The following is a 16,644-nucleotide window of genomic DNA, read 5'->3' on the forward strand; positions in this document are numbered from 1 at the left end:
CTGTGCAGTGTTGCAAACAGTAGCCCCTGAAACTTAATTTTACCGTTTGCTAACACTAAGCTTGATTTTCAACTCTCTTTTTCCCCCTTAGATGACATTTAATAAGTAAAAGTGTGTTAAAGTGTGTTATGATTTAATAATATGTCACCTGAGGAACCACAGTGAAAGGAAGAAGGTCATCTAGTCTTCCCAGGTAATCTTGGTGGTAAAGAATGGATAATCTATCATAGGAGTAGAGAAACAAAAAGAAAAGAGAAAAAAACTGTCCAGTGGAGACCAGGTGGAACAGGTTGGGGACTGAGTGTTGGTACCAAAGTCTCACTCATATCTTTGAATCTGTTCACAAAAACATCCTCTCCTTGCCATGTGTCTGTTAATAGGTGAAGGGGTTGAGACTACAGTTGAATAACTGTGTATTCAAACTATCTGAGTGTCCTAAAAACATGTCCTGCGAAATAAAATTAAAAAAAAAAAAAACAGTTTTAATCACGTTTCCCAAAGACAATCTGTTTGTGTTCATTTCCTTTCTCAGGCTCTTTTAAAAATGGTAGATATAATTTTGATAGGTGCAGATAAGTAAAGTTTTCCATAGTTAAACAGATTGGCCCAACAAACCTCCTAGGCATGGTTTGGCCTACAAAATATGTCAAATAATAAATGTCAATTCCAGGTGGAAGCTGTAACAGACAGTGTGCAATTGGACACACCCCTTTTCCAATTAGGGGGATCTCAGATACCCATGCCAATAAGGAATCTCCATGAAGCTGGGTCCCTGTGTGGCTTGAACTGGCCAAGCCTCCCTATCAAATCACACTGAACATACAGTGTGAGCAAGAAATAAACCTTAGATGCTTTAAACCAAAAATACAGGGTCATTTGTTTCTACAGCCATTTGGGTCCGCTTTGGCCTCATAAATGTGAGGAGAACTAATGAATGTCAACAAAGGTCCCATCCTATGAATCCAATAGGTTGCTTTCGTTTGTGAATTCTTAGTGCATTTTCTAAGAGAATATGCATTGTAAGTGTCATAGAAAGGGAGCAAATGCAGTCATTTGCAAACTCATTTTACATAAAACTTTTTTTGTTCATTTTTGTGCAAAAGAATAACGTGCAAGAGATTTTCAGAAACGCTGCTCCACCTTTCGTTCTGTCAGTTCTCCTCCCTGAAACGTCTTACTTTTCTCTGCTCAGCCTAGATTGTAAGCAAGTGTGTTGACATACTCTTTACTTAGTAAACAGACACACCTTTACAGAACATTTACAAACCTTATTTGGGACTGAGTAGAATGGTGCACCCCAGAAGACATGCTCTAGACACATATATAATGTTTTAAAGAAAAAAAAATCTCATTATTGTACATAACAGAGCAAGAACTAAACACCAATTCATGCTATAATTTTTGATACTACTTCATGAGTTTATCCGGATGTCTTGACTCTATCCAATGCCTTCCATATTTTAAGGTCTATGGGATTATCTGGACCTATGGTCACTCTTGATTTCTTTCCTATGGGCTCTTATAACAAGTTTTGTGAACTGATTGCAGTATAAATAGATTGTGAATTAACTTCTGGCAAGCTCGTCTTATTCAGACACACTCAAAACTATTCTACACACAAACAGCTCTTGAAACTGCCATGTCAGAGCAAGTCTATATTTCTATCTTTAAAGATAATCTAGAATGAAAACAGGTGAGACTTATACTGCATCTTCTTATTTGTACACATATTGTTACTGAAAATACCCTTGGTCTTTAGTATTTTAGAACCTAGGTACCTTATATAAATGAATGCTTTTCTAAACCAGTCAAGCGTCTGCTCCCAAGACAAGAGAGGGAACAACTAAGATTGCCATCTTCCAATCCAGAGCTTTGATTCTGATCTTTTATTGGTTTTTTTTTGTTGTTGTTGTTGTTGTTTTGAGACGGAGCCTCGCTCTGTCATCCAGGCTCCAGGCTGGAGTGCAGAGGCACGATCTCAGCTCACTGCAAGCTCCGCCTCCCGGGTTCACACCATTCTGCTGCCTCAGCCTCCCGAGTAGCTGGGACTACAGGTGACCACCACAACACCTGGCTGAATATTTGTATTTTTAGTAGAGACAGGGTTTCACCGTGTTAGCCAGGATGGTCTCGATCTCCTGACCTCGTGATCCGCCCGTCTCGGCCTCCCAAAGTGCTGGGATTACAGGCTTGAGCCACTGCACCCAGCCTGATCTTTTATTGTTAATCTTTACAGCACTTTAGTGAACTCACTCATTTCATCTAGATTTTTTTGTGTTTAATTTTTTCATTATTTTTCCTGATCATAAATAAATGCTTGTTCATGGTTTGACAACAAGAAAAAAAAAATGCATGAGAAGAAAAAGTCTTAATCACATTTCCCAAAGACAGTTTCTCATTACAATGTCCTTCTTATACTCTTCAAGAAGTTGTAAACACAATTTTGAATTTTATGTTTTTTATTTACCATTGAAACAAAAGCATCTTCTCATATTAATCTTCTTTGTAGACTTCATTTTTAATGATTATATAATATTTAACTGTGTGCTTTTATGCCCTAATTTGATTGACTATCCACATATAGGCAATTCAAAAACATTATTTACTTAGGGTTGTACCCCTTTTCTTTCTTTTTTTAAATAGGATTTGTAGCTACTTTAGAATTAATTTCCGAAAATGTATCCTGGTGGGAACTGTAGGAGGAGAGAAGCCAGAAGCATCAGGAAATCATTCTGGAAGATCAGATGTCCTGGGTGGGTGAGAAGGCAGGAGGACATGGTACAGGGTGTGTGGCACCACGTGTGTACGCAAGAGTTGTTTGCTGCGCTCTAGAGAGACAAGCTGTGCTGTACTGTGTGGCACTGTGATAAAGAGATCAGTTGTGTCATCAGTGAGGCAAGAGGGGGCAGGCATAGGCTGGAGACATCTGGGGAAATCACAGTCTCTGACAACTGAGACAATTGGAATAGAGCTACAACATGGCCACAGGAGATTTACCTCCACTGCTATACCTGGGGTGAGATGCTGCGTATAGTGTGGGCCAGGTCAGGTCTTTCAATAAACCTATTCCTGTAGCAGTGGTGTGTGCCCTTCTGTCTGGTGTCAGTATGTCCTGGAAATCAGGACAGGCTGATACAGGGTTTTTTGCAATATCATATTCAAATCTGTGTCCATGTGTCAAATATCAGAGCCGAAGAAGAAAACTGACCAAATGTTTCTAAGTAAATACCCTGCAGTGCCATTATACTAATTTTGATAACTATGATCAGGTGGTTTAAAGTGAGCTCTCTTCAGTGACTACCAGTGAGGAAGTTTTGTGCCTGAATTTCATCAGGATATAGGAATGATACAAGTAATTGCGTAGATACTCTTATGCAATGTGTTTGCATTTGCACTCTTCTTATCAAACACATTCGGAACATATGATCCTTTATTTAAAGCATGTTAAAGAAGTTCCTACATGATGATCTGACTAACCATTCAGCCTTACTTAGGAGCAGTGACCTATGCTTCTCAGGGATATGTGACTTTACACTCCCAGGTATTGTTCTATCAGATCCTCCCATAGCCTAAAAGCCTATTGCCCACGGGCTCAGAGCAACAGCCACAAAATCACATTGAATCATCGTATCAAATATGTAACTCTCTTGCATTCTCCGTAAAGGATTTTTCTCTTCGCCTGTTGTTTGTATTTATTTATACATTTATTTTATTTACATATTGTATTAATATAGATTTTAAAAATATATTTATAAAATCCACTTTTGGTGATCTACAGCATCACGGGTTTTGACAAATACAGGCAGTCATGTATCCACCACCACAATCGAGATACAGAAAGTTCCATCAACCCTCCACCCAAAAAATTCCCTTCTATTACACCTTTGGAGTCAACTCATCTCTTCCACTCCCAATGCCTGGAAATCACTTCTATAAACACTTATTTTCAAATCTATACCTTAATTTTACCAAAGAAAGAAAGAAAGAAAGAAGGAAAGAAAGAAGGAAAGAAAGAAAGAAAGAAAGAAGGAAAGAAAGAAAGAAAGAAAGAAAGAAAGAAAAAAGAAAAGAAAGAAAGAAAGAAAAAAGAAAAGAAAGAAAGAAAGAAGGAAAGAAGAAAGTAAAGAATCACTTTCTTCAGTGTTTATGAGTCTAGGAAAGTTTCTCAATTTGCAGAACTGCGGGCCGATACACTAAACACCACAGACCTAAACTCTGGCCTTTCAGCAGGGTTGAGGTGGAGCTCCACTCCTTCCAGACCATCTAATGACATTCATCTAAGAGCTGCCCACCTTAATTCTACAGCAGTCCATAGCTGATGTATTAAATGTATTTGGTTTTAAGTATAAATCACTTAGTCACAATTAGTTGGCATATCTTAAATCTCCTTATCATGTAACCTAGAATTGAAACTACTTTAATCTATTATAGGATTTCATTATGGAGGAACACCTTGCTTTATGCAATAAATATGTTATTTGTAAACATGTATTTAAGCTGAATTTTGAAAAATAAAAATTATTTTAAAATGCTTTGAACATGCTTGCTGATTAAAGGATGAATGAGTTTTTTTTAAATAAAACCAATAATTAGTCTTTCAACTATCTTCCTCAAAAATCAATGTTCAATGGCCGGGCATGGAGGCTCATGCCTGTAATCCCAGCACTTTGGGAGGCGAAGGCAGGTGGATCACTTGAGGTCAGGAGTTCAAGACCAGCCTGGCCAACATGGTGAAACCCTGTCTCTACTAAAAACAAAACAAAACAAAACAAAAAGTCACACAATTAGCTGGGCATGGCGGTGGGCACCTGTAATCCCAGCTACTTGGGAGGCTGAGGCAGGAGAATCATTTTTAACCTGGGAGGTGGAGGTTGCAGTAAGCCGAGATTGCGCCACTGTACTCTAGCCTGGGTGACAGAACCAGACTCCATCAAAAAAAAAAAAAAAAAATTCCATGTTCATGTCCTGGCATGGAATCCATCAGGGCACCCCTGAGCTGAGCTTTTTCATAAAGTTGGTAACTCTCTCCATCAATGCAATTCCCAGATACAAGACTTGTTATACGCTAACAGGTAAAGTTTGAATGTGCACATCTCAACCTGTCAGCTTAAATGTGAAAGTGCATTTTTCCTTTCAGAATAATTTCAAGACTATTTCAAGATAATTTCAAGCCATTTCTCCCAGCATGCTGCAGAGGCTACACAGAATATTCCTGCCAAGAACCTGGAAGCCTGTTCCCTCACACAGACTTCCAGTTTCTTGAAAGAATTTTGCAGATTTAACAACGGATGCCTAATGCTCATACTGCTCAACTAGCCATACAGCAGATCTGTTTCCCATTTCTAATTGGAGTTTCAAGGACTTCCTTTTTCTAATCGCTTCCTCAGTTGCTATGGGCTGTAGGGACTGCTGCCTCCTCCCGTCTCATACCAAGGTTCAGTTGTGTTCTGTTGCATGAAGTCTGAACCAACAGAGAGAAATGTAGGGATGATGGTTGCCTTTGTCATGCCAACATATCCAGGCATAGTAGCCATCATGAATTGCTTCTAGAATCATAAGTAAGACATCCAGCTTATAAACCACCTTTGATGACTCAGTTGGATCAGCACTTAGCAGAGGAAGATTTCTGCAAATATTGTGCTGTGTGCATGTGTGCACACACTGCTTCTTTTTTTCTGACTAGCAACACTTACTTTCATTGTTAAGTCTTGAAAAGAGCAGGTTATCTTTGGGCTTCCCTCTTCCCCCACCTTTGTAACCTTCCAATTGAACTTACTCGAGCACAGACTTCTCCTGTCCCTGAGTCCTGTCCTATTTATGTTATTTCCTGTGTCATTTACTTAGGTAGCTCTAACCTACATTTTTCTTTTCTTTGTTCCTGAACAAAAACTGATTTCTTTCTGGGGAAGCTAGAAAGGCAAGACTTATGCAGCCAATATGTTTCCCAACACTCACATGAGAAAAAGAGCACACCCAACACTATCAAAAAACAACCCTATGCCAGTTGCAAACCAGATGCTTTAAGCTGCTTCTCATTGTGGGATCACTCAACACAAAATGAAACAGACCCCCCAAAACAAAGGCTTCCGGTCTCCTGCAATTCCAGCAAAAACCTTGTCATTCCAGAGCTTTGAAATATCCTAACCAAATTGTCTTCCATTTTAAGTTTTCTTTTCTTTTTTTAACACAGGGATACTAAGTTGAAACCAGGCAAATTCTGCTAGTTTTTCTCAGATGATTTCCAAATCTCAATGGCACCTCCTACCTCTTCCTGTCTGCTTTTTATGTGGGCTCCTCATTGTGACTGGTTCCCAGCTGCATTGCTTCTCTATCATTATTAGTACTTTGATGATTATCATCATTAATTAGCACACATCATCTTTTTCCTCAAACATTTTACTTGAGCATTTAAAACAATCAAATACTTGTATGCTATAGTTTGGAACTATGTTGCAACTTGCCCTTTAAACAATCAAATATTTGCGTGCTATACTTTGAAACTATGTTGCAATTTGCTCTTCATTATTCCAAAGGTGAGGGCCCGTTTCATTGTCTCATTCATTCTCCCTTTTAGCGGAAGGGTTACAACCTCACATTCTTTAACCCATGCATTGGTTTGGAAAATGTAGGAAAAAGAAGAAAGGGAACCTTGGAGTAGACACAGAAGCGGGAGGCGTGAATTAGGTAGATGTGATATTTTAAGCTGTTTAAGTCATGGGACATAGTTTAAAGAGTTCCTGAGACAAAAGTGAAATAAATCAATTTGGTGATACGAGGAATTTTCTTCTATTGAAATAAACAGGGAAAGACAGAAGGGAGATGAGAGAAGTGCTTTTTTTTTTTTTTTTTTTTTTTTTTTTTTTTTTTTTTTTTGGAACCCCTTGATTTTGTACAGAGCAGGAAAATCATCAACTCTTTTCACCTCCCCCACCAGCATATGCTTCTGGTATTCATTCATTAGACATTCTCGGCTAGTGCAAGCTTCCTCTGTTTTTGTATTTATCATGAGAAATGTTAAAAAAAATTAAGTTACATGATAAGGTAAAAATAAAATAAATAATGATTATTTCATGAAAAAAACTGAAAGGCAGTTTTTAGAAAATGACCATTGACCTTAAATAAATGGAGGAACAGGATCTTAACTGGACTCTGGGACTCAATTATAGGGCTGCCTCCCTCAAAGTCTAAGCTGAGAGAATTTACTTGGTTACCAGTGCAGAACACCCGATTGTAGACACCTCAGGAACCTGAACAAGTTGAAACCACTTCATTGAAAGGTCAAATTTACTTAGGATGTCTTGAATTCAAATGTGGTAGTAAAAGTAGGGTAAAAGACCAGGAAAGTCACCAATGACTTGACAGATGAATATTTGCAATATACGTATTTATGCCTGACACATCACACTCCATTATGCAGATGCCAATTTGGGGCCACTATTTAGTTAAGCAGAGGAATTGTCTTCCTTTTTTGTGGGGGAGAACAATACATTACTGGCACTGGGCAGAGAGTAACTCAGGAGGCAGCTTATCAGAGACCGTGAAAGGGGCATTCTGTGGGAGTCTGAGCAAACCAGGCGCAAATGCGACCCACCATTCCCACCAAGACAAACCCTGCTTCTACAATGCTTCTGCCAAAACTGTTTATCCTTTTCACCCCTTCTCTGGAGAATCATTTAAAATGGAACTGTAAAGCCACTGTTGGAGTAGGGGAATGGAGGAGAGGGAGGGAAGGTGAATATAGCCTTCCAGAGCTCCTTGGGGGCTTAGTCATAATCCTGAACTTGCAGTCTATCAGGGTCAATCCTCTCCCCATTTCTGGAAGGAAGGCAGTGTGAAGAAGAAGGCTGTGAACTGGGCAGACCTCTATTCCAGTCCTGCCTCTACCACTTACCACTCTACGGTCTTGGGTATACCTTTGATGTCAGTTTCCTTACTTACAGAATGAGTTTTACATAGTAGTTTTGATTTGTTTTATGTAGTAGAAACAATGTGTGTATAGTGTCTGGTACATAATAGCAATGTATAAATGGGATGCCTCTGGCAACGCCGACTTCAGGACCCAGAACCAGTGATGTCTGTTTCCACCTTTCATCTTTGGCTTTAACATTCCACTTTGTCCACAAAGCTGATGTTCAGATTGGAAATAGCTACTCTGGCTTCTGCTGTGCCTTCTTCACTTGCACAGCTTTGCGTCAAGTAGCCGCCACTGCCAGTTCCACTGTCTAAGGGTATAAGGATAAAGCAATTGGCACAGATGAAGTGTAGAGAGTGAGCAACCACTTGGTAGCAAACACCTGAGCTTTGGCAGTGGCTTCCTTCCCCACACCCGTTTTCAGGCCATTCCCACTGGCAATCAAGGTTTCTGGGCCCACAGTACCCCCTGATGGCTGACGTGGGGAACTTTCTTTTCCCAACAATTCCTTTCTCCTCTCCTAGTGGAACCTCCCTGTCTTTCACAGGTCACAGCGTTGTTCATTCTGTCATGGACCATTCATTTCTCACAAACTTGTGTAGCCTTTCCTGCCTTGCTTTTTAAATTTCCTGTTCAATTATTTCAGGAACATCTATTTTTCTCCCTCCTTCTTTCCCTCACTTTGTTCCATTTATGAATTCTGAAATTATTATGATTGTCATTGATAAGTATAATAGTAGGATTAGTGCATTCATCTATTTATCAAGTAAACCACTATATATTTGGAAGTACAATAAAACATAGTGTGGAATGAGCAGCATCAATCTCTAAAGCCCTTTGAGATATCCAGACATTTTCCTAACCTACACAAAAGAGGACATTGTCTTTCTCCAAGTAACACTGATCTTTTCTGGACATTATTTTTCTATTTAATTGCCAAATTGTTCTAGTTTGTCCCCTACTGATTTACTGCAAATATAATTCAGCTACAATTAGGGTTAAGTGCATTCCTGTGGGCTATTCTGAAACCAAAGCACATCTTTCAGCATTAGTTCTCTATGGGAAAGTGAATTCAAGGCTTCAAGCAATTGCTTTAGAATGAACTTGGAAAATATTACCTATTGTATTTTTTTTTTTTTTTTTGAGATGGAGTTTCACTCTTGTTGCCCAGGCTGGAGTGCAATGGCACTATCTTGACTAACTGCAACCTCTCCCTCCGGGGTTCAAGTGATTCTCCTGCCTCAGCTTCCCAAGTAGGTGGGATTACAGGCAACCACCCCTACACCCGGCTGATTTTGTATTTTTAGTAGAGATGGGGTTTCACCACGTTGGTCAGGCTAGTCTTGAACGCCTGACCTCAAGTGATCCACCTGCCTCGGCCTCCCAAATTGCTGTAATTACAGGCATGAGCCACCTTGCCTGGCCTACCTCTTGTAATTTAATATTGAAAATTTTCAGTTAGGAGTGGTCAATTTTTTTTTAAAATTCATAGTTGACATCTGGATTCTCTGGTTTTTAATCTATTGGCCTATGACATCTATTGGGATGAATACTTACAAAGTAAGTCAGGTGTCGCTTATCTGGGCAGACACTGATTCTTCCTTTATTAAAAGAAAAATATACTAATCAGATCCTGATTTGATATGTTATGAGACTATACAAGAAGATTATTAAATTTTTTTCTGCGACCATAAATTACTGCTTGGGGAAAACACATCAACCATGTCTCAAAATATAAATACTTTCCTTAATGTAAATTCAAATAATGTCAATGATGTCTTTATTTGGCCTGGGCTTAAAATACTTTTAAAAATACAAATGATTTGGGTATGAATTATTAAAATGGCATTAATTTTATGTTTAAATGTTTAATTCTTCTGATTTAGAAAGCTTATTCTTAAACTAGAGAGCAGTAGCTAAAAAGCATCTCAAGTCTTGATAAAATAACTAATTAAAAGATTTCTGTCACAAATTAACATCAAAAGGTTTAATCTTCCTGGTTGCTAATACTCAAATTTAAAAGTAAAAGCTTATAAAAACTGGTATAAAATAACAGAATTATTTAATAAAATGATAAGCTATTGTGACCATACAGAGACAGGCATGATAAAAATATAATTTTCCAATGCTTTTATAAAATACTTTCCTAATTTGGTCATAATTCAAGGTAATGCTTACATAGTATGTTTTGCTTTGAAATATTTTCATATTTATGGGACTGAAATTGTTTTCTCCTTTAACAAAAAAGATACAAATTAGTTATAGTAACAGGTAAATATCAGCCAGCCAATTTCATCGAAATTCTGTGAAAATATTCTGCATAAATTCTATATACACACTAATCAAACAATTAAAAATCAAAGAGATCAAGTATGATGTCATAAAATAGTTGTGTGATGCAAAAGGTATTTTAAATGATTATTTATCAAGGACCATTATTCAAGCTGACATATTCGCGTTTTTCTGGAAAGAGATATTTGCGTTCTGATAATATATACCTTTTGAATTCATAAAGTTTTGGTGGTAAAAATTAAAGCATTCGGTGTTAATGTTTTTGAAAGCATTGCATTTAAATTATTTTCTCAGGCTCTAAAGAGAAAACACCAGAGAAAACATAACCAGACTGAATTGTTTAAAATGTATTTTCCCTTTAATTAAATAAGAAACATCTGTCTGGGGATTTTGGAAATGAATGTAATCCATCCACACTCTGCCTGCGCTAGTTTGCATCCAATGTCTAATATTTTGAAAGAAAATTCTTTCTTTCTGTAAAGAATTAAACAGCAACACGGAGAGATGTCTGGGTCTGGGGCAGCTAAGTCCTGCCTCCGGAGCTTGGACACTGGAAACGCTGAAGAGCTCTCTTTTTCCACATCTGTCCTTGAAAAGCAACCAAATTCTCCCCACAGTCAAAGTTAGGACGCAGCTTTTGTATTTCTCCAAAACATCCACTCGCCCTGCAAATGCTCATTCCAGAACGGTAAAGAAACAGGAGTTGCCAGGATGCATCCAAACACTCAGGGTCAAAATAGTGTCCTTTCTCTGGGGTTCACTAAACATCTTCCTTCATCTAACTCAGAGTTGAAAAAACTGATTTCTCTAGAGACCCACACAGCCACAACACGGACACATCAGACAAGCTAAATGAGCATGGCACCAAGACAGCGGGAGCTCTTCTCTGGGATGACCCTGGTTCTCCCAAACCCAGGCCCGCAGCTTAGAAGGACAAATGTCACTTACTGGTGGTGTCAAATGGTATCTGCCTGCACTGCGCAGACCCCTCCGCGGGCCAAGGACAGTAATAGACGGCTCCCCCTTCCACGATGTCGGGCTGGCTGGTGTTGGCTTTGGGCGCCCCCACCAAGACACTCGCTCTGCAAAAGAGTTGGAGAAAGTCACTCTTTAGGCGCCACAAAAGCGTGCGCATGCAATACAGTCTCTGTAGCCTCCTGCCTGGGGACACTGGGGCAGGTGTGGAGGACAGGAACGTATTTATGATGAGGACCCACTGTCAAACTTGATTTCCTCTTGGAAACCTATGGGGGTCCTCAACTTGGTTTGCAAGAGTGCAAACGGTCCTGCTTCTCTAGGTGGAGCTCTGTGGGTACAGTGAGATGAGAGAAGGGGGTGGGGTGGGAGGAAGCCAAAGACAGAGCCCAGCTGCTGGTAGCCGACAGCTCTTGCGCCCAGACTCAATGGTTACAGGCTCTGCATAAACAGACCGCGCTGTGGTCGTGGTTTTAATTGGCTTTGGTCTTCTGGGTCCCGTTCTCTCCTTTGTGGGATGCGTGCGTCTTGGTATCCGGAACACCCAGGACTTGCGTGTTCTATGCAAGTGGCATATCTCTAGCTCAAAGTTCACAAGGCACATCTAGCAGGGCAGGGGAGAGAAGGGGCTGGTGGCGGGGAGAGAGACGAGACCCCGGGCGGGCGGCAGGACGGGGATCCCAGGCTGCAGGGACTGCGCGGCAGAGCTGCTGGGACCGGACCCCGGAGAGCGTTCGCCCCAGCGCGCACCTCTCCGGGTCGGGAGACTTACGTGCGGGTGTCGGGTATGTGGAAGTCCACAGCGTAACCGAAGTAGCTGCCCTCGGGGCCGCTGTACACCGTGAGCTTTTCCACGTCCAGGTTGAACGCCTGCGAGGCAGGAGACCACATCATCATCCCCAGCGCAGCCGCAGCGCAGCAGAGAGGCGCGATCAGCGGTGTCCGGCTTCCCCAGGGACCGCGGCTGGCCCCGGGCGACATCTCCCTCCGCCCCGGTGGCTGCTACCCGGGAGCGCGAGCCGCGGACCCCGTCGGGGCTAGCGGCGCGGGTGGAATCTGGCGGTCCCCAGCTGCCCGCGTCCCAGGTCGGTGCACCCGGCGCACCCCGCGGTGACAGTGCCCGGCGTCTGCTTGCGCCCGCCCGCCCGCCCGGCTCGTGGGCTGGCCCAGGCGCTCTAGCCCTCCTCCGGCCGCGGGCGGGGACCAGTGCTCTCGTGGCGCCTCCTCGCGGCTGGTCTAGAGCTGGGGACTCCCCGGCAGCTGCGCTGGTGGCTGGAGCGCTGGATGCCTGTTCGGGCTGCCCGGATTTCTATTGCAGTCCCATCTTAAGGACAATCAGTTTCGCATCTGTCACCTCAAGCTATTTATTGCTTTAAAAGTAACGCCCCACGTGGAGGGAGAGCTTGCTCCAGTTTCCCTCAAATACGCAGCTTGGATGGAGAATGTGAAAACCAACCCCACCACCAGGAGGGACAAAGCAATTATCTCTGCATCACCTCTGCAGCCTGACCTCAGCGTTCATGGCTTTGCACGTCTGTGACTGAGATTTGAAGTTGAAATGCAAGAACCCTGTCCTCCCCCAAGTCCACCCACCTCCTGGCAGATCTAACTCATAAACAAGAAAGCCTCGAGGGGTTTTTGTTTTTGTTTTTGTTGTTGGGTGGGTGTGTGTGTGCGCGCGCGTGTGGGATTTGTTTTTCTTTGGTTGGTTTACTTTGTTTTGTTTGTTTATTTTTTTCTTTTTAGAGATAGGGTCCCTCTCTCCCCCAGGCTGGAGTGCAATGGTGCTATCATAGCTCACTGAAACCTCAAACTCCTGGGCTCAAGCGATCCTCCTGCCTCAGCCTCCTGATTAGCTGGTATTGCAGGTTACTCATCACACCTGGTTAATTTTCTAATTTTTTTTGTTGACACCGAGTCTCCTCATGTGGCCTAGGCTGGTCTCGATCTCCTGGCCTCAAGCCATCCTACCACCTCGAGTTGACTTTTAAAATTTCTTTTCTTTTCTTTGTTTCTTTTTCCTTCCTTCCTTTCTTTCTTTCTTTCTTTCTTTCTTTCTTTCTTTCTTTCTTTCTTTCTTTCTTTCTTTCTTTCTTTCTTTCTTCTTCCTCCTCCTCCTCCTCCTCCTCCTCCTTCTTCTTCTTGGAGATGGGGTTCTCACCATGTTGTTCAAGTTGGTCTTGAACTCCTGAACTCAAGTGATCTGCCCACCTAAGCCTCCCACAGTGCTGGGATTTCAGGGTGAGCCAACATGCCCAGCCCTTGAGATGTTATTCATATCTCTCTTAAAGGCATCTTGGGCATATTAAATGACTTAGTAGTAAATCTCCATCCTGTGTAATTGTGACCAAGTTTGGCGAAGTTAAGAATGTTGGAATTTACAGTTTACTTTATGTGGGGGTAGAAGGTGTAGTTCACAGTCTACAGGAGTTCAGACTTCGGTTCTGATGGATGGGTGTTGTCAATCTCTTCCCATGTCTCCTGTGTCGGAGACGAAGTGAGACTTGAGTAGGGGGGAGGACGGAGAAGAGAAAAGGAGTATAGATGCCCTTACGTAACATATGGTCTTTCATTAACATTAAACAAAACAGGTCAGCATGAAGCTGGAAGGGGGCGAGATTAAATAGAGATGACGGACGTTTAGAGACAGAAGAGCTAAGTTGTTTCTGAAGCATTGTAAAAGTCTCCTCATGTAGGTGAAAGATGTAGATTTAGGCAGGATTTTGAATAGGGGGCTTACATTTGGGCATTGTGGGGGAAGAAGTTGAGGGAAGGTATTAATACTTAGAAAAGACAGAGATTAAATGGTTGTACATGGGACTGGAATAAAAGGGGTGGGTTAGGGAGTGGTAGGAAATAGGGTTGGATGGGTCTGCAGGAAGAGGATCTTAATAACAAGAACATTTACTGAGGCAAAGGGAGCCGGTTCTAGAGCAGAGACAAGACATACCTCCTGGGGTTCCAAAAGTTTAGGGGTGGGGAGTGGGGGGTAGTTGTTGGAAGGAAGGGAAAGCAAAGTAGGTGTTGCCCAGATGCACTGGGAGGCTAGGACCTCAAGCTGGTTAACAGAAGGGAGGTCGGGGGAGGGGGGCACAAATGCTAAAGAAAAGAACAGGCTGGGCATGGTGGCTCATGCCTGTAATCCCAGCACTTTGGGAGTCAGAGGCAGGAGTATCATGAGGTCAGGAGTTTGAGACCAGCCTGATCAACATGGTGAAACCCCATCTATACTAAAATATATATATATACACAATAAAAAAAAATTAGCTGGATGTGGTTGGGTGTGCCTGTAATCCCAGCTACTCAGGAGGCTGAGGCAGGAGAATCGCTTGATCCCGGGAGGCGGAGGTTGCAGTGAGCCGAGATCGCACCACTGGGTTGCAGTCTGGGCAATAGAGGGAGGCTCTGTCTCAAAAAAAATTCAAGGTGTCTCAAGGTATTTACCTAGAAAAGAAGAATAATGAACGGTAGCAGTGGGGTTAGAACAACAGGTTGGGGAAGTAGAAGGTAAGTTAGATGCTGGGCTCATTGATTTGAGTTACTAGCCTGGGATTAGCAATATAGATTACAGTTTAGGGAGTGGTCAGTCTGTCCATTGATTTGAGGGTTTATCCAGAGAAAAATCGCTGAACTTACTGAAAAGCTGAACTTTTTGTCTCCCTTACATCAGAACCCACTCAGTAGACTGATTCAAATGTTGTATCTTTAACTTGTCTTGCCCCTGTAAAAATAATGCAAATAAATAAGCTATCAAAAATTTCCCTGGCAAATTGTCACGTCTGGATAATTTCCTAACTGAATACTCCTTTCCCAGATAAAGACAGAAGAGTAGATGGTAGAAGACTTGCTTCTCATTTTAAAAGTTCATTCGCTTTGAATACAGAGTCTGCTACTCTGATCAAGTTACTGTTGTTCATCAAAGTGGTGTTCCCTTCAGTAAATTTCAATGAGGAATTCATGGGCAGCACACAAATAGGAAAACTGTGTTGTACACTGAGGTTAGAAAAATAACCTCAACTCAATCATTTCCTGACACTGGCATGCTGAAATTTGGAAATCTGTCCTATTGCAAGCTGGCCTGAGGTGGATGAGAAACATCTAAATAGGTAGAAGGTGATAGAATGATCCTAGACGTGCACCTGACCTGTGTGCTGACTTACTAGGTGGAACTAGCTATATATTACACAATGCTTTGATTTGCACAGGGAAGCGCATCACCAGGGTATCTCCTGTTGTACCCACTTGCTTACTTCCTTGGCATATTTCTTAACCTTTTTGGCCTTTTTGTTCAAAAATAGAGTGAGAGGCTGGGCGTGGTGTTTCACACCCGTAATCCCAGCACTTTGGGAGGCAGAGGCAGGTGGATCAACTTGAGGCCAGGAGTTTGAGACCAGCCTGGCCAACATAGTGAAATCCCGTCTCTACTAACAATACAAAAATTAGCCAGGTGTGGTGGCTCATGCCTGTAATCCCAGCTCCTCAGGAGGCTGAGGCAGGAGAATTGCATGAATCCAGGAGGTGGGGGTTGCAGTGAGGCAAGATCGCGCCAGTGCACTTCAGCCTGGGTGACAGAGTGAGACTCTGTCTCAAAACAACAACAACAACAATAACAACAAAAATAGAGTAGATAAGGAAAAAAAATCTGTTTACTGACACAGGAACACATAATTGTTCCTGTGTTCTAAAATACACTTGCTGTTGACTTACACAAGTCTATATTGTTAATATGGTCACTTTCTGCTTTACAGATGAGGACATTAAAGTTTGGGGAGGTATGATAATATGCATGTTTACAGGGCAAGTAAGTGGTACTATTTTAACCCTATCAAATGCCAAAACCAGTTCCTCATGCTACAAGGTCTATAAGGAATCAGGTTTTAAAGCCACCTTTCCAAAGGCAATAAGCTATTCTGGGCGGCCCTCTGGGCATGCCTATGACTAGTCCTTGAGAGATGGCATAAAGCTGCTGTGTACTTTTCCGAGAGGTCGTGGAAAAGGGTTTGGTTGCACCTTGGTATTTTGGAGGGAACGCAACCTAACTCCAAGCTCTTTGACCTCCCTGGGAGGCCAAAAGCCTGGGAGAGTGGTAAACCTTCCAAGAAGCCAGGACCAAAAAAAAAAAAAAAAAAAAAAAAAAATACTCAATTGCAATAATTGCAGAGAAGGGATAAGTCTGAATAGGTGTCTTGTACATTTCATCATTCTGACGTATGGGAACCATGCCAATTGGTAAGATCTGGGGAATCGTCAAAGAAACACATGGACAGTGACAGGTCTCATGCTGAATGAGAAGTCTGACATTTTAAAGATCTACCAGCACTGATTTATTTGTCAGAAAAGCAAGTCTGGGACTTGTTTATCATCTACGTGAGCATGTGTGTATGCTTCATGCTGGGAAAGGTATACATAGTTCTTTCCCTAAAAAGAAAAGGAAAGAACCCAAAGGTCAAAGATGGAACAGATTT

The 16,644-nt window shown here is 41.9% G+C and overlaps 1 protein-coding gene across 3 annotated transcripts in view; it reads right to left on the reverse strand.

Annotated features, from left to right (window-relative positions):
• Nucleotides 1–12,516, reverse strand: part of ITGA8 (integrin subunit alpha 8) — a 196,557-nt gene extending 184,041 nt beyond the window's left edge. For all 3 annotated transcript variants that reach the window (XM_005564711.4, XM_065520345.2, XM_065520346.2), the window contains exons 1-2: nt 11,952–12,516; nt 11,153–11,286 (exon numbers count right to left, since the gene is read on the reverse strand). In XM_005564711.4, the coding sequence (XP_005564768.3) occupies nt 11,153–11,286; nt 11,952–12,160 (343 nt within the window). In that variant the 5' untranslated portion in view covers nt 12,161–12,516. The remainder of the gene's footprint in view (nt 1–11,152; nt 11,287–11,951) is intronic.
• Between the last annotated feature and the right edge of the window lie 4,128 nt (nt 12,517–16,644).

The sequence above is a fragment of the Macaca fascicularis genome, chromosome 9 (assembly GCF_037993035.2).
Source record: "Macaca fascicularis isolate 582-1 chromosome 9, T2T-MFA8v1.1".
Classification (NCBI taxonomy): domain Eukaryota; kingdom Metazoa; phylum Chordata; class Mammalia; order Primates; family Cercopithecidae; genus Macaca; species Macaca fascicularis.